General features: G+C 27.1%; 2 protein-coding genes across 2 annotated transcripts; both read left to right on the forward strand.

Annotated features, from left to right (window-relative positions):
- Positions 1-1,985: 1,985 nt before the first annotated feature.
- On the forward strand, positions 1,986-10,240 carry LOC135926012 (dipeptidyl peptidase 2-like). The gene is made up of 10 exons (XM_065461651.1): positions 1,986-2,151; positions 2,207-2,346; positions 2,393-2,559; positions 5,099-5,234; positions 6,548-6,635; positions 7,752-7,918; positions 8,111-8,171; positions 8,590-8,714; positions 9,031-9,252; positions 9,548-10,240. The coding sequence occupies exons 1-10, from the start codon at positions 1,986-1,988 to the stop codon at positions 9,764-9,766; spliced, it is 1,491 nt and encodes a 496-aa protein (XP_065317723.1). The 3' UTR covers positions 9,767-10,240.
- Positions 10,241-11,810: 1,570 nt separating this feature from the next.
- LOC135925903 (glutaredoxin-3-like) lies at positions 11,811-23,784 on the forward strand. Its single transcript, XM_065461466.1, has 10 exons — positions 11,811-11,911; positions 11,957-12,071; positions 12,176-12,250; positions 12,293-12,436; positions 12,481-12,568; positions 12,612-12,701; positions 12,749-12,944; positions 13,478-13,588; positions 23,093-23,225; positions 23,587-23,784. Exons 1-10 carry the CDS (start codon positions 11,844-11,846, stop codon positions 23,635-23,637), a joined length of 1,071 nt encoding a protein of 356 aa, XP_065317538.1. The 5' UTR covers positions 11,811-11,843; the 3' UTR covers positions 23,638-23,784.
- The last annotated feature ends 683 nt before the right edge of the window (positions 23,785-24,467 follow it).

The following is a 24,467-nucleotide window of genomic DNA, read 5'->3' on the forward strand; positions in this document are numbered from 1 at the left end:
TTCCCAAAATTATGATAATATTAGAGCGGTAGCTAAATAAAAAATTTAGCGTAAATATGAGTCACTAGGGAGACCGATTATCTTGTGAGCCAGAGGTCCTTGCGAGTTTTTAGTGTACTCAACTCGAATAGTAAATTTTTTAACAAAAAAATATATAACCGCCTAATGCATATACGGCCATCTCCTATTTGATTGCTAACTAAGTTTTTCAGAAAAAATATCTGTCAATAAGTCAAATTTATGTCACTTATTCAAAAATTTAGTATTTAAATTTTTCTTTAAATTGTTAAGTTTTAATTTCAATATTTCAAAATTGTTTTTTTCTTTTTATTCTAAACCATTAGTTTTTAACTGTTAAAAATATTCAAAAACAAATGTTAAAGTTTTTATGCATTTTGTTTCGTAAGGTCATTCTAAATTGATTTTACCTTCAAAACAATTTAAATCAAACCATTCTATTCTAATTATATTATTTTGTATTAGATGATCCTTTTACTCTATACGATTTATTTTTGTTTTACCAATAAACTTATTGTGCTCAAGAATATTCATCATTGTGTATCTTAGTAAATTTCATGGTATTTTATAGTGCTTCATCAAGAATATTAATGTGTAACAAATCTCATCTAAACATTCTTCATATCCCAATCTCGACCAAATAATAAAATCTTTAAACGCTCAAAGCTGAGAACTCATTTAAATATTCAGATATTTTTTCTAGTGCTATTTATTTGAAGATAATTGTAAATTTAAAAAAATATTAGCCCCATCCCTTTGAACTACTGGACCTTCTAATTTTATTAGGATATTATGTCATGCCGCCCCACCGCCAACTTTGTCGTAGTCCATGCCGATTCCTTTAATTTGAATTGTAAATATGGTTTATAATAAGTTAAAATTTAGGATATACCTATTTTAAAAGATATGGAAATTGAACGTAACATTTAAAATATATTAAATTTATAAAAATTAAATATCCCTTTTTTCATATATTATTAATTAATATTTTCTATATACAGTGCCATAGATATAAAAGATTAAATTTTTGGATAGCAAATTATTATTATTTGTTAAAGGCAATACCGTTCATATATAAGTTTAATATAAAAATGGTTATATATTTAATTATGATGTAAAAAGTTACCGACTCTGAAGCGATGAGTTTCAATAAAATTAAGTTTCATTTGATACCCACGTTGAAATATCATACTGGATAACTTTGAACACTCTCCCCTCTTACCTATTTTAAAGACGTAATGATGAGAATCAATTAATATTAGCTTTAATTTGTTGGCCCATGCAATGGCCCCATGTTGAGATATTTTACTCACTTTTTACCCCTCCTCCCAACTCCCACCCTAAGCACATAAGGTGTTGCATACCAGCGTAATCATTTGATCTTAGTATTAGCTCCTTCTTCTGATATCTATGTTGACATATTATATTTTAAAAATCTTTATCCCCCCCCCCCTTTTTATCCTTGACATCGAGTGTTGAGTATCAATGAGTATTATCCATAGTTCTTTTATAAATATTAAATCTTTTAACATTTTCTCTTTGTGTATGTTTACTTAGATGTTTAATAACCTAAATCTCTTTAATAAAGTGAACTCGTTATTCTTTACTAATTTTGTTATTTGACGTAAATAGTTTAAAATAGAATTAAATTAAGTAAATAAATGAATGCAACAAATATAACTAATACCCATATTATATAGTTCTTATGCAATGGACAAAAAAATAAATCTTGCCCAATTTATCAAAGTAGTGCCCAATTAATCAAAGTATTTTCTCAAAAGTTAATAAGAATGGGACTCAAAATTTCAGTCAAATTAGGGAATTGTATAAATTAATAATTGACCAAACTAGACAGGTTTGACTCTTCTATTTATAATTAATTCATTAAGTCACCTCTTACATAGAATGGCAATCATTTGAACAAAGAACAATTTTTATAATAAATGATGGCCAACTTATAATAATAAATGTGCTTAAATTTGAAATTTTTTATTTTATTTTGCTTTTTACCAATATTCATTACGAATAAAGATGATAATGAATATACTGAAGAATATTACGATCAATATATTGATCACTTCAATTTTTATTCTTATAAAAATTTGACATTTAAACAAAGATACTTATATTTAAGTAATTATTGAAATTAATTCTTTTTATTACAAAACAATTTAATATCAATATTCAGATAAAGATTTCAATCATATCAATGGATCTTTATTATTTTATACTGGCAATGAAGGTGACATAACATCATTTTGGAATAATACTGGTTCTCTGTTTGATTTTGCATATCTGGTCAGAGGTTTTATCGTTTTTGCAGAACATGTAAACTAAATATTTATATTAATGAGAAGGAATATATTTTTTATAGAGATTTTATGGAAAGTCTTTACCATTTGGTGCAAAAAGTTTTGATTCAAATAATATAGGACTTTTATCTGTTGATCAGGCATTAGCAGATTTTGCTGAATTGATACGTTACATCTTTATTAAGTTTAAGCTGAATCCTAAAATACCAGTCATTACATTTGGTGGAAGGTTTCAAAAATTTATATTGATATTTAATTTTAAAGAATATTACATGTGATTTTCTAATTAGTTTATTGATATAATATAAATTTATCTTAAATAATTGGCACAGCTCAGTTTTTGAAAAATTACAGATTTTAAATTACATTATCTCCTCTGGGTTAGAATAATTGTAATTTGTAAAATATTTTGCTAATGAAAAAATTATTTTTAAAACAAATTAACATTTTATTTACAACTCATTGTCCTAACCAGTGTTGCTAAATGACTCGATTTTTAAAATTAGCTAACCCAATATTTTAGTCAGTAAATAATGTAGGCCTGAATGGCAGAAAAGTTTGAGCATCCATTAACAAAATCTTGAGACTTGCAAAGAATATTTTTTAAAAAATGTTTTTTTTCCCCACAAATATATGTATATTTTTTTAGATCCTCTATTATCATAATCTTGAATCTTAATAATGATTAGAAACATATTTTTTATTACAATCGATTCATAGTGTTATCACTAAAATAACAATATTTTAATAATAAAATATATTTTATAAAAAAGTATTATGAAGCACCAATATAATGATTATTAGAAACATGTTTTTATAACATTATTATTAAATTTCTTATATAATAATGCAATTCATTATAAATGTTTTTTATCTCCTAAGCATCATTAAAATTCCATTTACAAGGTTTAGTAGTAAAAACTAAAGATTATCTGGATTAGAAACCAGCAAGAGTTCTTTTTTTTTCACCAAACCCTACCTGACCCAAATGAATAAACATAAAATTATTTTAAAAATCGAAAATGAAACAAATTATTATAAAATACATTACTTCAAAAAATTAATGCATGCTTGCTACCTCACAAAAAAATACTGTCTTTCTTTACCTTGGTAAAAGTACCTCAATAAACATTACTTAACTAACACACTACTTGTTAGCATTACTTAAAAATGCTAAAAATATTGTATTTACCAACATCTATTGCTGTGCTGAATAACCACTCAGCATCGGCTAACTCAGAGGGAGGAGGGTGGTATTATATTTAAAAAGTTAAAAAAAATTTAATTGGATATGGCCGTACCGATCCATGAACCTTTCGCCCATCTAATCCAACATTTATATTGATTTTTTATTTGATCAATATTTTCTATTCTAAAAAAATTTTTTAACTAACTTTCAAGAATGATCTAGGTGTATTTTGTTTATTCTCCAAAAGTTAATAAATCTCATTTTAAAATATTGGCTGTTGTTAACAACAAAATCAATATTTTAGTGGAAATATATTACCTAAGCCTCGAAATTTCGCTAATAGAAGTCTAAAACCTTTCTGTCATATGTGGTTAGTGTTGTTAAACTGCCTAACTTTAGCCAACTATAAAACAAGTGTAGCTCTGTATTCATCCAAAAATATTCAAATCAATCTTCAAGTTAAGACTCAACTTAGAAGCTTAATTCAATTTTTTAAGCTTAAAGCTTGACTAAGCCACAATAGAGATTGTCAAAGTAAGGGTAATTTAACAACACTATATGTGGTCAATATCTCCAAACTTGGGCAATTTACTTTTGGCCAACATCTTGAAATAGCCGCTTTTAAAAATGGCGAAATCGAGCCGGACAACAACATTAGCGGAATCTAACTTTAAATATTTTGAAAATCCTTTTCTTGTTGCATATAATGTAGCGAAAAAATCGAATTTTTAGTTACTCAGTTTTTTTTTAGACATTACATATAAATTGAATTTTTGTTCCATTTATCAATTTATTATTATTATTAATAAAATTATGTATAATAAAGCTATGTCCTAAATGTTTGTTTTTTTAAAAAATCTCTAAATTTATAAATTTTCGCAAATTAATAAAATTATGAAACGTGTTCTAAATCTTGCATTATTTTTATATTTTTACAAAAAAAACAACGAAAAACGAGAATACTATTTTTTTTCGTAAAAATTACCAAAATAAATAAATAAAAATTTTTTTTCAAATTTATTCATTTTTATAAAAAAATTATGAAATTTTTGTAAATGACGAAAAATTATATTGGAAAACTATTTTATTTTTTAAATGAATCCCTCGAGGACATTTAAGTGGATGGGCTAGGGGGGAGGGGCATTTAAGGGGGTAGGCTAGAGATCGACAAATACTTCAGATAGTAATCCTGTTAAAAATAGCTCTAATGTTATTATTCTTTTTTCTTTCAAAATTTATTTATATATTTTTTTAGATTTAGGACACACCCTGAAATGAAAAAAAAAAATAATATAATATAATTTTTATTATATAATTATTATATTATTATATACAATCATTAAAATATCGGGTCTGGTCGATTTTATAAAAATATATTAGCCCGATCCGTTACCATTTTATAAAACGCTACAACCCCGGAAATGCGTTTTATAAAATCATGCCCCTTTTTCCGGTTTCAATACGCTAGGTGTCACCTGATTTTTAACTCATAACGGATAAAGAGGCCATGTTTTAATCCATTACTACTCATTTTTTTCATTAATGACGTAATATTATTAATTTTTAATTTTTATTAAAGTTATGGGGGCATTCTAAGCACTTACATGAGATTGAAATACCCGAACTTAGTGGAAGGTTCCATATCATCAAGCGCTCCTCTGATGTCTGTGGCGGGTCTCGTGCCGAGGAATTTCTTTTTTAAACGAGTGACAGAAGTAAATCAAAATTTTTTGTGATCTATTACTTTAAAATATTGAACTTGCTGTTGCCACTGATCCTGAACTCCATTGTTTTGGTCGATACTTTTTATTTATACCGATACCATTGGTCCAAAAATAATAATTGACCTTCGTGTTTTTTTATTATTTTTGGATAAGCATGATATCGGCGCATCTCCCTTAATTTTACATATAGAAGTATCAGTGAGCCAATACTCCTCAAAGATCTCAGATTTTTTTGTGCATAAGAATGACAAAAGATTTACTTATTTTGGAATTTTAGGATCAAAATGATTTTATTTAAAATGGCTGTTTGAGCATTCTCAATAAAATCTTTGGAATTTAAAAAAAAAACTTTCAAGATTTTTATTTATCTTGTGGAGCATTTTAAACTCTGACACATGTATTTTTTAAAAAAAAAACCATTATAACATTTCGATTTTATGATTCGAATAATTCACGAACGACGTCTGATGATGGACATGATTGATCGTGAATTAAGTGAGGAAAAATGAGTCCTAAATCGAAAACATAATTTTGTTTGAGCTCTGCAAATTCAAATTTTCAAAGCCCAGACCCGGTTTTTTTAAACATGGCCCGAAATTTAATTTATCGTTTAGGCCTGACCTTAAATTTTAGGCCCGAGTTTGACCCAAAATTTTCTTAAAAGGATCTTATTGGACACATTTTTTTTTACGAAATTAACATCACTAGGCCGGGCGTACAGGTCTCTGGTAAATGTAGCAACTATTAGATTTCGGTTTAAGACCATTATGACCTAACCACTGATTATCGCTACACCCCATATTCAGGTGATTTGGGGGGTTAAAATTGGAATTTTTTTTTTTACTATGATGATGTAACCTATATTACAACCAATGACATATAATAAGACCGACGATGCATTCATTAAAAATGTACATCGACGAAAACAGCTGGGGCCGACATTTTGATTACCCATATCATTGTTAAAAATTTTAAACGAGGGGCCAATTTATTTCCTATGTCTGACGCAAACCTTATTGGAATGACCTGATCATCGAGTTGATAAGGAAGCAAGTCATCAATTTGATAGTAGTGTTCATGAGAATAATTGCTATATGTATTCCCAAAATGGCTGGTTCAGCTGATTTGCATTCAACGAAGCTTTCAAATGCATTATTATGAATGCATCGTCAGTCTAGTCTAGGTATTATTATATGTCATTGAATACAACTTACTACGTATTGAAATCATAAAAAATATGTTCATTTTAACACGGTTATAAATTAAATTTAATTTTTCTATTATTCTTTAATAAATATAAAAAGATATATCTCGGTACGAATCGCGATTGTGTCCACAAAATACGGAACGGTTTTGCAGATATTGACAAAAATTTGTGCGATGGATTGCATAGTTAGAGATTTGCTATAAAAAAAATTTTTTTTTTTAAGAAATAGAACTAGTTTGTTAAACTAACCTATCTTTAGTCAACTATAAAACAGCGTGGCCAAATTTTTTATTCAGAAATATTCTAATAAATCTTCAAGTTGAGACTCAGCTTTAGAAGCTCAATTCAATTTTTTTTAGTGTAAAAGTTTGACTAAGACACTATAGAAATGGTCAATGTAAGGTAATTCAACAACACTAAATTTAACAGGTGAAATAAGAAGAAGAAAAAGGGGGACTTCACGCTTTTCCATTTTTCTTCATAAATATTTTAGAAGATTTAGGCCAGATTTATAGTATACGCTCCTCGAGCGTTGCGTTATTTAACGCGGCGTTATCGCAAAATAAAATGGGCCTAAATTTTATTAAATAATAAAATTTGATAAAAAAAAACATGTGTTGTGATGCGTTGATAAAGAAGAAAGTATGCGATACGATTATAAAAATAATAGTGAATTCGAATATAAAGATATATTATTTATCTTAAATTAGTTTTTAAATACTGAATCAGCTATAATAACGTAATGCTTGAAGATAACGCTTTTACTATGAATACAGTGTGAGGTTCTCGAGTTAAAAATAAATTTTAGCCAGTTTTGTAAGATATTTCCCATATTACCCAATTGAAAACATTGCCCGTAACGACCAATTATTTTTTTTAATATAATTTTTTGGTAAGTTCCTGTTTAAATCACTCGGAATAAATACTGAATGCCCAGATTCATATCGTAGGCCGTATCCTAAGGTCGGCTTAATAGCCGTCTTTTAAGCAGGTTTCTGGATCCGAATTTCGGGTTCATAAAATTTAATAATGTTTGGTTGGGCATTTTGAGGTCACAGCACAGACCAAACAGAAACCTATTTATGGGCAACCCATCTAGCTCGGGGTAGGATGGATCATTGGCGGGTTCAGACCTCTCTTAGAAAATTATTTAAGCCTAACTAGCACACAGCCTTGAATGCCCAAATGGGAAAAAAAAATACTAATTGCTCAGGAATAAAACGGAAAGATTAAAAAATGCAAATTGGGGATGTTTTTTAATTAAAAACGCTTCAAATTATATCTAACACTTTAAAATTTAGGTGCCAGAAACCTCACGAAAGAACTGAAACTTTGCCGAATCCTGGATTGTAAAAAAGATGGGCCACAATTGTACAATTGGATAAGGAACGCTTTCGTCATTCTTTCCATGTGCAATTATCCCTACCCGTCAAACTTTTTGGCCGCGTTGCCCCCTTACCCCGTTAAGGTAAAACCTACTTGAATTTAAAGGATTTCATGTATGAATATCATTGGAAACCTTTTTTTTTTTTAAAGTGATGATCCATATCGTCATCGAGAAATATTGTAGTTAATTGAAAGAATGAAAGGGGAAACAATATTAATCAATCATATGGTCAAATATTCCTAAAACATTTTTTTTTAACAATATTTATATTAGGCTTCTTGCCATCTTCTGAAGAAACTTTCCACACCTATGGAAGGAATATACAAAATTTTATGTAAATAAGTTTAATATATATATTTATTTTTTTTAAATTTAAAATGAAATAGAGTTTTTAGAAAAACGTGAAGGAGAGGAAACCAGTGAGGTACAAAAGAAAAATAACAATTTTTTTTAAGCTTCCGATCTTAATGGGACCAAAGTATGGCATTAAAAGACCGATTAAATAGATTTCCCTCAAATGGGTTCTGTCAATAGTTTTTTTTAAAAGGGCCAGTTTTTCCCTCTTTTCCGAGTTCAAAATATTCGCGCGAATTTTTGATCAGGATGAATTTTACTCCGGGAATAATCCCGGTTCTTACCCGAGGCTTCATAGACCGACGAGATTTATGAGCGCATTCCACTCTTCTTCTTTTTTTTTAGAAATTATCGTGTTTAAACTGTTCTACCTTTGCCTTTATTTTTTCGTAATGTAGCTTTGGTCTACAATACCTCGGGGCTAGGAGACAAAAAATGTTTCGACCTTTACACCGAATATAAAATTTGCGCGGACCCTACGGGTTGCGGATTGGGCCAGGACGGAAAGGCTTGGGATTATCAAGTATAATAAAGAACATTCTAGATATTTTACGCTTCAAAAATGGATGATATTATTATTTTTTTCCCCACTTTGACCACCAATATGTTTCGAAAAATCAAATGGCTCGAGGGGTTTAAAATTTTTGACTTAGTCTTAGTTACACTGACCTAACATTGCGCATCCAAATTTTGTCAAAATCTCTAAGGGGCAGGGCGGAAACGCTATTTTATTTGATATGGATTCACGCAATCACCCTTTTCAAATTTTTTTTGAAAATTTTTGTACATCTACGGTTGAATAAATTCTTTCTAAATTTACATTTTTTTTTAAATAATAGAGTTGCACAGATTTCATTCTTCCTAGCGGCAGCGATAATGTAACGGATATGTTTCCACGCTTACCTTTCACCATTCAACAGAGACGCGAGTATTGTAAAGCTACTTGGAACGTAGAACCTAGGGATCATCGATTGGCGCTAAATTTTTGGGGTGACCATTTGGGAACCGCTTCTAATATCATATTTAGCAACGGAGATTTAGATCCTTGGATGCCTGGAGGGGTTATATAATTAAAATTTTATATTTTTAAGTTGATTTTTTTTTTCGATGCTCCAAATAATAGGTCGAAGAGAATGGATGAAAATTTAAGACGACAGAATGTAGAGAGAAAAAAACAAAGATTAAAATAAAATAAGCTGACTCAGTCCAAAGGAAGTCAAAAGAAGTAATAAATAGAGACTTCTATAAGACGAAAAAGGATAGAGTCCTAAAATTAGATGATTGATGCCTATGATAGAAGGGCCACGAATATGACACTTTATAACATTTTTTGACTTTTTCTATATCATAATTAAGATTCTGAAAAATGTATCTTCCAGTATAATTTCCATCGTCATCGAGGGCGGTGCTCATCATCTGGACCTGAGAGGTTCGAGGGGCGATGATACGGATTCGGTTAAACATGCCAGGCAAATAGAGTTGGGGTACATTCAAAAATGGATCTCAAGTTCGAAATCTGGCATTGAGCGCGAATCAGACATCTTGGATGATATTATAACGCGGAACGATGTTTGACGAATGAACCATTCCCCTCAGAGCTCATATATTGAAATTATTTGAAAAAAAAACAAATTGTAGAATAGAATAGACCCAGGATTCTTATGAATTTTTTGCTTTTTTTTTTTGGTAAAATAATAGTAGTATTAATGTCATACTAAAGAACCATATTGTATGAATAATTATTTAATGCTCAATTTTAAAAAAAAATTCAGGCCTAATAGTGTATACAGTGTAACATTTTACGTTTTATTTCTAATAATGTTTTTTTTAAAATGGTAACTTGAGTTTTTTTTTAAACAACGAACCGTATTTTTCAGGAAAAAAACAATGTCAAGTGTTTCTTTATTTAATAGGACTACCATCAACTAAACAGTTTTTTATAGCTATTTTTTTGTATAAAAATTTAGAGTAGAGTTAGTAGTGCTGAAATTCAGATGTTTAATCAACTCAATATTGTATATTATCCGAATTATTTATTTATATTCTAATATAATATATAAAACTATACAAATAATTATGTAATGATTGAATATACCTACCATTTAAATTGTATATTGATATTTATTTTTTTCTAATTACAAATTTATATATATAATTTTTAAATTATCCATTCAAAATCATGAAAATTTTATAAACTATTATTAAAAAAATTATAAATTATAAAATAGAAATCAAATTATATATATATTTTAAAATAAAATTGATTTCGAATATAATTTAAAAAAAGCACATATTTTGTTATAATCTCTATAAAGTTATAATCTAGATAAAGATATTTTGTGCCACAAGTCAAAATAAATTTTAACTTAGTATTTAAAGTACAAAGTTGACCATGAATGGTTTAAAATCTATATTTTCAAATCATCTTAACTTCTATTCAATGACTTAGAATTATACAAAATTTTATTTGGTGATGTAATGAAAAAGCTAAAATATATTTTTTAAATAAATTATTTACATACGTTTAGAACTTTTTGTTACTTCGTTAGCTCTAATTAACACTTTCCTAAGATAATATATTTTATAGAATAGAATTACTAGATAAAAGTTGAATAGACCTAACCATAAGTGTAAAAAAAACAACTTTGCTATTTTAAACAGTAAAAAATATTAGTTAAAATTTTTGATAGGAGCTTCTAAAATTCTAATTACACAAAGTATAAAGCTTTAAAGTATCATCTTATTCCAGTATCAACTTAAATTGGCGGGAGATATATCCTTCCATATATCTAAAAGGGTTAGTGAATGAGTTAGACTACTCGATTTCCACATTGAGGGAGGGGGGGTAGAGCATTTATCCCTATATACTTTTGATCATATAGTGGGGAAAAATATGAGTTGAAGGTAAGGTGTAAATCTCTGATATGTTGTCTTAGATTTTATTTTCTGTGGAAGAAGCTATTAGACCCAAAAATATCATAACCTTTTATTAAAATATATTTAACTCAGTTTAGATTAAATGGGTTGGCTTTAAGGTCTATTTTTTATCCGAGTTCAATGCATGGTTTAATGGATTGGCGTGGACTAAAGGCGTATTTTTGCTCTCAAAAAACCTACTGTCTGACCCAGCATAAAAAAACTAATTATTAGCCATAATTTTATTTTACAAAATAAGGAAATTGTCTATAAATTAAAAATATATATTCAGTGTGGTAGTCGATATTTTTTATAAGAATTTCGCTTACTTTTCTCTTATCGATTTTATATTTTTTACATGTTTTTCTTTCGATTTTTTGTTTATATAAATAATTTATTATCGCTTTAATATTTATATTGGCATGTTTTTCTTTTAATTATGTTTGTTTATTCTTAATTTTTTAATATGTAGATATATAATAGTATTTTTAGGGAATTTTTTTTTTTACAAATGAATAAAATAGAAGGTAAGGAAAAAATACAAAACGCTAAGAAATTAATATTCCCCAGTCTAAAACTTAATATTCGATAAATCTAAAGATGTCAAATTCGAACAAAAATTTTGAGTATTTGAAATATTCAGTTAAATATCCTTGTATTTTATTAATTTTTAATTTGCGAATCGCTAGTGTTAGTGTCGAGTCAACGCAATCATACCTTCATTTTTATACTTCGCATGGCTCAATTATTAATTGAATGTTCAACTATAGAAGATATTGAGGCTAGATTACAAGAGAAACAATAGTATAAGATTATATATATAAATAAATATACTTTTTTTTCTTTTAGCCATATATTTCTATTATTTTTTTCTGCACCTTGGTCTCCACAATGTAACGAAGTTAGTCAGGCACTAACAGAACATATTAAAAATCCAGATTATAGCGATATGATTTTTATTAAAGTAAATTAAATATACACAATTTCTTCTTAGTACATATTAATTTTAAGTAACTATGCACAAATATTTATAAAATTATTTATTTTATTGAAATTAATTGTTTTAAGATTGATTCTGAAAGTGTACCTGATTTGTTGGAAAAATATAGAATTGAAATGGTTCCCACATTCGTTTTCATTCAGGTTGAAATATATTTAATTAATATACAATTACCTTTTCATCAGAATAATAAAATTGTTGACAGAGTTGATGGACTAAATCCTATTGAACTCAATCAAAAATTAAAATATTGGGCAATGGATATACCTCGAAAAGGAAAATTAAATTTTGATTCACACAATCATAATACATCTATAAAGACAAAACCTGTGAGCTATATAATAAAACAAAAAGAAATGAATTTATATAATAGGTAACTTTAGAAGATAAGTTGAAAAATCTAATCAACAAGAATAAATTTATGTTATTTATGAAAGGATCTCCAGATCATCCTCAATGTGGTTATTTTTAACATACAAATATCTTGAAATGATTATATTTTAGGATTTAGCAAGCAAATTGTTAGTTTATTAAATAAAAATGGTATTGAATTTGAACATTTTGATATTCTTCAGGACCCTGAAGTGAGAGATGGTAATTAATTTAAAATTATAATTATAAATGTGATATATATCATAAAGGCCTGAAAATTTTCTCAAATTGGCCCACATATCCACAACTGTATATTAATGGTGAACTTGTTGGTGGCTTGGACATTGTCAAAGAGATGGATGAAAATGGTGAGCTTAAAACTATGTTAAATGATCTACAAAATGTGGAAAATAAACAAATAAAATCTACTGATAGTGGAGATACAAAATCTGATATTAATAGAAGGTAGACATATGTGATGTGTTTAAGTGGTCTGCAAATGGCAAAATTTTTATTCAAGGTCTGGTGAAAATTTAGATATTACCTGGCCCAATTTTAATTTTTTATTAAAGTTGCTCAGTCATAATCCTAAACCAAAATATATGTTGTTGAACACAAAAATAAACAATTAATTATAACATTTGGGTGCCTAAATAACAAATTTTCAAACATGGGCCAAGCAAGGCTGAGTCTTGCAGACCTCTAATGTGATTAGTAGTGTTGTTAAACGGCTCATTTTGAGCCGATTTTTAAAACGGCTAACTCAATATTTTAGCCAGAAAAATATTGCCTAAGTCTCGAGATTTCGATAATATATGCCTAGACCTTTGTTCCTTCTATGAGCAAAATCTTGAGGCTTGCGTAATATTTTTCTGGACAAAATATTGAGTTAGCCATTTTTAAAAATCGGCTCAAAACAAGCCATTTAACAACACTAGTGATTAGTTACATTATATTTGTGATATTTTATATTTTAATATAACTACATTCCACAAAAGGATTGAAAAGTTGATCAATATAGCTCCTGTTATGGTATTCATGAAAGGAGAAGTTAAAAATCCAATGTGTAAATTCAGTAAGGAACTCATTCCCATTTTAAATGAAACAAGGTTTATTTATAGTTTATTAATCTATACATTTTTATAACTTTCTGAAGTTTTTAAAATTCTAAACAATCAGTCTCTGGGGATATATATATATATAGGGATAGGAACAATGTGGATCTATATGCCAATCTGTGATTAAAAATTTTATTTGAATAATCATTTTTTTCATACTTATCAATGAGCCCTCATTAAATATCTATGGTTTATCCGTTATTTAGGGCCTGATTAAGTTAAAAAAAATCTCATTTAATTTTCAGTGAATTTCTTTGATATTCAACAAATCCATTTCATCGTCAAAAGGTTTTTACAAAAAATTTGACCAAAAATTTATTTAACGATTGTTGATTTTGAGCAGTTTGTGAAACCCTGTCCTGATAGCTAAAAGTGACCGAGTTTTAAATTGTCATAATTGGTTCCCACACTAAATCGCCAAGTTCAAAATAGCCAAATATTTTTGTACGTAATTTAAAACCACAAGTAATATAATATTTTATATATAATACAGCCCTAATATATCATGATACTAATATAATGTAATAAAAGAAATTATAATACAAATATAATATAATAGTAATATAATTATAATAATATAATGATATTATAATATAATAAAACACTAACATATAACATAGTGTAATACAATATAAAATATAAATTATAATATAATATAAGTATACTAATTATAATTTTTATATTATAATATAATAAAATACTAACATATAATATAGTCTAATACAATATAAAATATATAATACTAATATAATATAATTTGATACTAATAATGTAATACACTATAATAAATATAATAATATATAATACTAATATAATTAAAATATAATGATATTATAATAATATATATAATTATAATATAATGATATTATAATATGAAAAAATACTAATATATAATATAATGTAATATAATCTAATATAATATAATACTAATATGTATTATAATATAATAAAAATCCTAATATAAGTCTAATATAATATAAAATATATATAATAATATAATCTAAAATGTATAATAATAATATAATATATAATAATAGTATAATGTAATATAAAATATGTAATAATAATAAAATAAAATTATTATTAAAAATAAATTTTGTTTAATCAGGCGTCCTAGATTTTAACATCCTAATAGTTTATTTTTTAAGGTTTATATTGATTCATAAGTATATGGAACTCACTTTTTATAAGCTTCATGAATAAATTTTTTTATCTTAGTTAATTTAACTTTTACTCCTATAAATATCTAATATCTTAATATTTTATTTTTTTTAAGGTTTATATTGATTCATAAGTATAAGAAACTCACTTATCTTATTGGAAACTTTATGAATAAATTTTTTTGTCATAGTTAATTTAACTTTTACTCCTATAAATATCTGATATCTTAATATTTTATTTTTTTTAAGGAATATATTGATTCATAAGTATATGAAACTCACTTGTCTTACTGGAAACTCTATGAATAAATATCTATTTTATGATTTAATCTTTCATAAGTCCGATTTGCTTGCTGAACAATCGATCCATTATGAATTTGTAAGAGTTTAATATCGTTCGAATTTTGATTTTCGATCAATATTTTTATAAGAACGTACACATTCGGATGTGCACTGCTGGTTTTCCTTTTTAGAGCATGATGGAACCCCTCGAGGTGGTTATTTGTGCGAGGCCCATCTACATGATACCTAAAATAAATATTGAAAAATATTAGAATAATTGAATACAATTATTTTAAGTTTTTATACCTTGTCCATATAGTATGGGGGAATAAGGCAGTTTCACCAAGCCACGTATGATCCATATACTCCATAAAACGAAGTAGGGATGGATTGTTAGTTGCCATTGAGTAGCAAGATAAACGAACCTCGGCCAAATGCTCCTCCTTGCAAAATGGTAAAGTTGTCATCCGCCTAACAACTATGTGGACATGGGAGTCGTTCAGGTAGTCCCTAACTAAACCCAAAGCTTGACATTTCCGCCATAAAGCTTGAGAATAATGGAAGAAACATCCTAAATATTTTAAATTATAATTTACATATATTATAATTTAACCTTTGATCACTATATTTGGTATTCGGTAATACAAATCAAAGAGCAGATATATCCGCTGCCTCAAAATCTGTTTTACCATTTGGAGGATTGAAATTGATGCCTTCCAGGTTACAAAAATTTCTGACTATATGAAATAGTTCAATATATGTCTCCCTTGATTTATCTGGAAGTAGAGCATATATAACTGGTATCATGACGTTTTCATACATCACGTGTATGGTATAGAGCTGACAATATAATCTCGGAACTATGTAGAAAATTCCGTCCACATATATTGTCATAGCAGCTCCCAACAATTTTAACATATCCTTAGTCCCAAAGACCAATATCCTATTATATTCAGTAGGGATGTGAAATCTTTGAGATCTGGTAGAGGTTGCATATACAGGCGTTGATATTATATTATCAATTGAATGAGGCATGGAAGGCCTATATTTCTTTAGAAGTCTGTCAATATGACCCCTAATTGATATGTAAGGGGGGATTGCCTCTGGATAATTTTCGATGTGAGTAGTCTCTAAACATCTAATATCGATAGTTTTTTTATAAATCCTCATCCTTGTTTCGGTAGGATCTTGGGCAATCGTTCTTTCAAGAACCTCTTTTGTTTTGAGAAGCTCAAAATACCCGACATCAGGTTGGTTTCATGTACACCTGATGAAATGTAAATATGATCATATTTACATTTTGCAGAACAGCCTGGTTTCCTGCAACGGTAATGAACAACATCCCCCCTTTCATAGTGAAACCGGTAGAGATGATCTTGATAAAAAAGGAAAGGTTTTCCCTTTTGACCATTGACAAATTGACCTTTAAACTATATATATATATATTATATTATTATATTATGTTTTTACCATAAATATTTTGATTTATGTCACCATTATTTCATAATCATCTATAGTTAATTTAATTTTTATTCAACCATCTTCTAAATTAGTCAATAGATTTAATGGTGAGATTGAAGAAGAATGCTGTTATAAATGTGTTATTGGTGTATCTTTAAAAATAAATGATAAAAAATATATTGTGATAATTTACCTCTTGTAGAATACATTGTAAAGGGATTGGAACACTTGGCATAGTAACCGGCATAGTTGCAACTTTAAAAAATGATTAAAAAATTTATTGTGATAATTTACCACTTGTAGGTAATATACATTGTAAAGGGATTGGAACACTTGGCATAGTAACTGGCAGAGTTGCATCTTTAAAAATAAATAAAATAAATGATTAAAAAATTTATTGTGATAATTTACCTCTTGTACATTGTAATGGAATAGCGACTGTTGGCACTGTTGCATCTTTAAAGATAAATAATAAAAAAATGAAAGTAATATTATTGTATTGGAGAATATATATTCTTACATTTACAAGTGTGGATATGTTGTTTTGTAACAACCACATCTACAAAGGAAAGCTTTGCATGACCCCCACAGTTATCTCTGCACTTTAGGTAAATGTAATTTGGTCCATTCCCCTTTATTAAATATTCATAGCCCAAATAAACAATTACATCATTCTTTTTTTGGGTTTCCTAATAAAAATATACAAAAGAATAATAATGGCTAATTACTTTAAATAGAATATTTTGTATTCTGGAATAATCTTGTAAATTCATTTGACTATTTTTTTCATGTGAATGTTGTTAAGAATTAATTTGTGGAATGGTTGAGTGCATATCATGAATATTTCCATGATCTTGATGATTAAAAATTAGAGTAGTTAAAGATTCTGTTATCAAATCATTTGTATTGTGTACAGGTTGGTGTTGTAAAGTAATTAGCCATTATTATTCTTTTGTATATTTTTATTAGGAAACCCAAAAAAAGAATGATGTAATTGTATTTGGGCTATGAATATTTAATAAAGGGGAATGGACCAAATTACATTTACCTTAAGTGCAGAGGTAACTGTGGGGGTCGTGCAAAGCTTTCCTTTGTAGATGTGGTTGTTACAAAACAACATATCCACACTTGTAAATGTAAGAATATATATTCTCCAATACAATATTATTACTTTCATTTTTTTATTATTTATCTTTAAAGATGCAACAGTGCCAACAGTCTCTATTCCTTTACAATGTACAAGAGGTAAATTATCACAATAAATTTTTTAATCATTTATTTTAAAGATACAACTCTGCCAGTTACTATGCCAAGTGTTCCAATCTCTTTACAATGTATTTTACCTACAAGAGGTAAATTATCACAATAAATTTTTTAATCATTTATTTTTAAAGTTGCAACTATGCCGGTTACTATGCCAAGTGTTCCAATCCCTTTACAATGTATTTTACCTACAAGAGGTAAATTATCACAATAAATTTTTTAATCATTTATTTTATTTATTTTTAAAGATGCAAATCTGCCAAGTGTTACAATTCCTTTACAATGTATTAAATGATTAAAATATCTATTGTGATAATTTACCTCTTGTAGGTAAAATACATTGTAAAGGGATTGGAACACTTGGCATAGTAACCGGCATAGTTGCAACTTTAAAAATAAATAAAATAAATGATTAAAAAATTTATTGTTAATTTACCTCTTGTGGTACTTGAGGAAATCGTAGGGTCCTTATATTGGCTGTAAAATAATATAAGCTTTTTCTATATAATTTTTAAAATACATTGTTAAGGAATTGTAACACTTGGCAGATTTGCATCTTTAAAAATAAATGATTAAAAAATTTATTGTGATAATTTACCTCTTGTAGGTAAAATACATTGTAAAGGGATTGGAACACTTGGCATAGTAACCGGCATAGTTGCAACTTTAAAAATAAATAAAATAAATGATTAAAAAATTTATTGTGATAATTTACCTCTTGTAGGTAAAATACATTTTAAAGGGATTGGAACACTTGGCATTGTAACTGGCAGAGTTGCATCTTTAAAAATAAATAAAATAAATGATTAAAAAATTTATTCTGATAATTTACCTCTTGTACATTGTAAAGGAAAAGGGACTGTTGGCACTGTTGCATCTTTAAAGATAAATAATAAAAAAATGAAAGCAATAATATTGTATTAGAGAATATATATTCTTACATTTACAAGTGTGGATATGTTGTTTTGTAACAACCACATCTACAAAGGAAAGCTTTGCACGACCCCCACAGTTATCTCTGCACTTTAGGTAAATGTAATTTGGTCCATTCCCCTTTATTAAATATTCATAGCCCAAATAAACAATTACATCATTCTTTTTTTGGGTTTCCTAATAAAAATATACAAAAGAATAATAATGGCTAATTACTTTAAATAGAATATTTTGTATTCTGGAATAATCTTGTAAATTCATTTGACTATTTTTTTCATGTGAATGTTGTTAAGAATTAATTTGTGGAATGGTTGAGTGCATATCATGAATATTTCCATGATCTTCATGATTAAAAATTAGAGTAGTTAAAGATTCTGTTGTCAAATCATTTGTATTGTGTACAGGTTGGTGTTGAAGAATTATTTTGTGATTAAAATGTTAAAAATTTTAAGATGCTTATAAATCTGTTAGGGTGCATTAACAGTAGAGAGCACAGCGACACGACAAACACGACACGACATTAAGCGACAGAGCAGCTGATGTGTCGTAAGCGACATAGCATTCATAGTAGTAGGCGGCAAACATATTTTTATTTTTTTTAAAAAATGGTATCAATTACAACTTTAAAATTAATCCTCTTATATCGAGCAATGAAAAGACGCAGAAAAAATAACCTAAATGTTAGAAAAGAAGAGGAGGGTGAGTTCGCCATACTTTTCCCCAAACTTTTAAACAATCCTGAAAAGTTTTATAACTATATGAGATTAACTAAAGTATATATTTCATTGTTTAATCTAAATTTAAATTTTGTATTTAGAAAACCTTTTATTATATTTTAAGCCATATTAAATCAAGAATAGTGGTAAAAAAACCAATTTTAAAAATCCTACATCAGTAGAGGAAAAATTGATGATAACACTAAGGTTTATATTATTTATTTTATTTTATATAATCAAAATTGCTAGATATTTGGGAACAGGGTGTAGCTACCCTAGCTTAGCATATTCTTATAAAATGGGAATATCAACAATTCTAATAATTATCACAACATATACTGCCATATTTGAAGTACTTGAAAATATTCATTTAAAACCACCAAATTTAAATCATTTGAAAATAATCGCTGATCAATTTGAGAAGTCTTGGAACTTCCCAAATTGTGTTGGAGCTATTGATGGCAAGCACATTGAAATTAGAAATCCAGCTAAATCTGGGAGCTTATATTATAATTATAAACAATATTTTTCCATAATCCTACAAGCTTTAGTTGATGGTAGAGGTAGATTCATGGTAATAGCTGTAGGCAGTTATGGCAGTGAATCAGATGGAGGTGTGTACTCCAATTCTTTATTATCAAAAATGATTGAGAATGGAGACATAGATATTCCACCTCCTAAAAAATTACCAAATTCATATATTATTCTGCCACTTGTTTTTGTTGCAGATGATGCCAACCATTTAAATTATTATATTATGAAACCTTATAAAGGTAAATTATCACACATTCAAGAAAATTTTAACTATCGTCTTTCAAGGGCAAGAAGAATGGTGGAATGTACTTTCGGGATATTAGCATCTAAATGGCGAATTCTGAATCGAGCCTTGGATACGAATATTACCAACAGTGAATTAATTATCAAAACTTGTGCACTATTACACAGTTTGGTGATTGATAAGGAAAACGTAGATCTCCGCCCCAAGAATACTCAAGATCCTAAACAAAATAATTATTTATGGAATCATCAATCTATAAAAAAAACCCTCAAAGGTTTCTAAAGATATCAGAGATGCCTTTTCTGAATATTTTTATAGTAACAAATTATCATGGCAATTATAACTCTATTATCAAATATATTTAAAAAAACTATTTTTATGATTTGTAATTATTTATTTAATAAAAAGAAAATATCTTGTGAAAAATTTTTATTAATATAATAAATATGCAGCAAAACATTGATCAAAGAGTTAATGATAATTATTAAAAAGAAAGTTTATTGTGAGATTAAATTTTATTAATATAATAAATATGCAGCAAAACATTGATCCAAGAGTTTATGATAATTATTAAAAAGTAAGTATATTGTGAGATTAAATTTTATTAATATAATAAAAAGCAATATTATTCTACATCACTATCAAAATTTAACAAAATGTCACAAATAATTTTTATTAATTTTTTCTTTCCACTATCTGATCTTTTTGCCAGGGTCTGCTCAAGCATCACATTGATCCAAGAATTTGTTGATTTTCTGCTTTCTTTTATTCTTTCAATTTCAAGAACTTGCTCAAATAAATCTAGTTTAAAATAATAATATATTTACAAATGCAAATTACCTTGATCAATATCTCTCTTTTTAATTAACTTTTTGCCAGGTACATAAGATTCACTAGTTGATGGTGATGCTAATATATAATATTATTATTTATATAAAATATAATCACCATTATTCCTAACATCTGTAGATTGACTCTTAGTCTCTACACATTCAATTTCAACAGCTATATAATAATAAAAATTTTAACAAAAATTAGTATATTTACCATCTTCATATTGGAAATTTCCACCCATCTGTTCAAACACTAGCAATGTTTGCTTCACCAATATTAGGTATAAGAGGTTTTATTTTTTTCAAGTTGGTGTATTGTTTCCCAGATTCTATAGTGGGAATCAAAAAAGTTAAATTATTATAAAATTTCCAGGTGGGACTGTGATCAGCCCCTGACCCACTTTTTAAACATTTCAACTTTTTATGTTCCCTCAAAAAAGAATCTCTTAGATTCTTCCATGTAGATTTAGCTATCTCTACTGTAAAAGAAAAATATTTTAAATTAATATAATCTTTAATTACCTGTCTCAATACTATTTTCTGCTGCTATGGATTTCCATATGGAATTATTTTTCTGGGTATTTTTATACCCAATTGATCTTTTGTCATAAAGATAAGGGTAAAATCTAACAGAGTTGATCAATTCTTCTTTATTTATATCCTAAAAAATTTATATATGATATTTTTATAATATAGTTTGTTGCTTTGAAAATAACGAAATGTTTTGTAATGTGATTTTTATGTTTAATGCGACAAATTTGGCAGGATTGTCGCGTCGCAAAAGCTCACTATGAATAGTCATTGGTATTTACGCATATTTGTATTTTGTCGTGTCGCTGTTGCTCTCTACTGTGAATGCACCCTTAGTTGGCTAGTTTAGTGATCTTTATTGATTTACAATCTTCATATTTAATATATTTTATATTTTCAATAGAATAATTATAATGGATTTTTTGATATTGGATAGTTAATTATATGATAATGGAGTATTCTTATAGTTAGTATTATTTATTAATCTTAATAATAATATTTTATCCATGTATTTGGCAAAATTATAAAAATAGTAAAGAAAGAAAAACTTAAAATTAATGCAGGAACTATGAGAAAATGTTGAAAAAGAATACTAATTTTTTAAAGCAGAAGTATAAATAATGCCTGTATCTTGTGTTAAGAGATATCTTTTTGAAAATAAAGTATTTAGATATAAACATAATAATCTTTTAAAAAAGGATACAGATAATAAGATACAAATGAAATGTAGATACAAGTATTCTCAATAGGCCTAATTGGACTGACAAATTTCTGGAAAAATTAAGCTTTTAAATTCAAAGATATTTAATTTTTGAGCAAGTAACAAAGTTTTTATGGTACTTTGAATAAAATTTTAATTGATAACTTTATGGTACTTTGAACAAATTATTAATTACTCCATAATTGAGCTTCTAGAAGTTCCACTATCTTAACATGCAATGTTATATTTTATATTCTCATAATTCACCATAAAGCAAGGAATAATTGAAAGGATATTCAATTTAATTTCAATAAATAAGGGCAAATTGATATAATTTAGCATTTGTTTTTTTTTAAATTTTATAATAAATATTATATTAGTAATAAAATTGAGATCATAATATTAAAAAAATTACCGTTATTAGACAATAATATATTATTGTAAGAAAATTTGATACTGTATAAATACCATAAAAAACTCAAAATCATAATTATATGAATTTAATTTGCATACTTAATTACTACAATTACTTACATGATTCAATAGTTCTAAATAAAAGAAGCTTTATTAAATGTAATGGAATCATTTATTTATTGAGCAAAACATATAGTGTAATGGCTATTTTTTTGAGGACGTTATTGGATGTTTTGGCTATTTTGAGCTCGGCGATTTAGTGGTTATACGTCATAATTTTGTATCATGACTACAATTGTCCATCTCTACTTATGAGGAATGTGTAAGGATTGCTCTACCTAAAATTTAAAGATAAAACTACACCCTTTTTTTAAAATGACCACATAATGATATATTATACGATATTAATTTTTATTTTTTTTAGTATTCCTTATAGCACCTTCGACATTCTCGAAGATGAAGAAATAAGGCAAGGTTTGAAGGAATATACAGATTGGCCCACTTACCCTCAGATCTACGTTAACGGACAATTTGTGGGCGGTTTGGACATTATAAAAGTTTTATTTTCTCACTATAAATTTCTCCTTCTAAATAGCCTTTAATTAGTGTTGTAAAACTGCTCGTTTTAAGCCGATTTTTAAAAATAGGCTAACTCAATATTTTAGCCAAAATATATAGCCTAAGGCTCTAGATTTCGCTTATAGATATCTAGACCTTTGTGCCATTTTATGAGCGTAATCCAGACTTGAACTTATATTTTTCTGGATAAAATATTGAGTTAGCCTTTTTTTAAATCAGCTTAAATCAAGCCGTAAACAACACTAGGAATTATAATCTATACTAATAAATAACCATATAAAAAAGAAAGAAAGAAAATGGGAAAAACTTAATTTAATTTTAAAATAAAAATTCATATAGGAATTGAAGGAGACTGGGCAATTGAACACAACACTCAAAGGCCAAAGTTAACAACTTTAAAAAAAAATCATCCTTATCGCTTATGAGAATTATATGTATCGTTGATTAATTTAAAAAAAATATGTATATGTTTATTAAATTGTGATGTTATCATGAATAAACCATATTTTTTATAATAAAAATATTAACATTTGAAAATTGTGTGAATCATTTAAAAAAATATATGTATAATCTAAAACAACCGCTGTTTACCAAATTTGGTACATTTTTAAAATGTAACTTTAAAAGTATCTAGTTACTTTTTTAAAATATCCTAAATTCATTTCTTTGTCATTTTTTTTTGCTGAGATAGTCTCTAAAATAATAATTGCCCCTTCATAAATTAAAAGGTTTCTTAATTTTCCTTTATGAATTTCTTAAGATATTTTTACTATTATTATATATTTTTTTTGTTTCTACCTAAATAATTTATTACAATTAGCATATGTGAAAGAAAGGGATAACGCAAGTATAATCCCAGTGATGATATGAAAGTGTTAGCCAATTTTATAAAAAAAAAATTTAAAGAATAACATCGTTTAACTTTATGATTTTCTTATCTAAAGTCATTGTTTATTCAAATATAACGTCTCTACTTCCATCAAAAGGCTCTTTTAAGACTACTATGTAAAGCTTGATCTTAATTGAAAATAATATTTTGTATAGAATATAGATTTATTGATTTTTATAGATAAAATTTGGAACGATACATATTTTAAGCTTGAAACAATATTTCCTTTACAAAGTAAAATACTATAGAATATGAGAAGTAATCTAAAAATCTTCGCATTGTCTATCGAATCGAGCTTAAGCAATATCTTTTTAATTTATTATAAACTTTG

This window comes from Gordionus sp. m RMFG-2023, chromosome 3 (genome assembly GCF_954871325.1).
Source record: "Gordionus sp. m RMFG-2023 chromosome 3, tfGorSpeb1-WG-v2, whole genome shotgun sequence".
Classification (NCBI taxonomy): Eukaryota; Metazoa; Nematomorpha; class Gordioida; order Chordodea; family Parachordodidae; genus Gordionus; species Gordionus sp. m RMFG-2023.

What these genes read in the sequence shown, in the direction of transcription:
- LOC135925903 (XM_065461466.1), top strand. Translation starts at nt 11,844, where the DNA reads ATGGCTCAATTATTAATTGAATGTTCAACTATAGAAGATATTGAGGCT. An exon ending in CCACATTCGTTTTCATTCAG is followed by an intron (nt 12,251 to 12,292) that starts GTTGAAATATAT and finishes CCTTTTCATCAG; the next exon opens with AATAATAAAATTGTTGACAG. An exon ending in AAATCTGATATTAATAGAAG is followed by an intron (nt 12,945 to 13,477) that starts GTAGACATATGT and finishes ATTCCACAAAAG; the next exon opens with GATTGAAAAGTTGATCAATA.
- LOC135926012 (XM_065461651.1), top strand. Translation starts at nt 1,986, where the DNA reads ATGTGCTTAAATTTGAAATTTTTTATTTTATTTTGCTTTTTACCAATA. An exon ending in TTATCGTTTTTGCAGAACAT is followed by an intron (nt 2,347 to 2,392) that starts GTAAACTAAATA and finishes TATTTTTTATAG; the next exon opens with AGATTTTATGGAAAGTCTTT. An exon ending in TTTTTAAACGAGTGACAGAA is followed by an intron (nt 5,235 to 6,547) that starts GTAAATCAAAAT and finishes AAATATAAAAAG; the next exon opens with ATATATCTCGGTACGAATCG.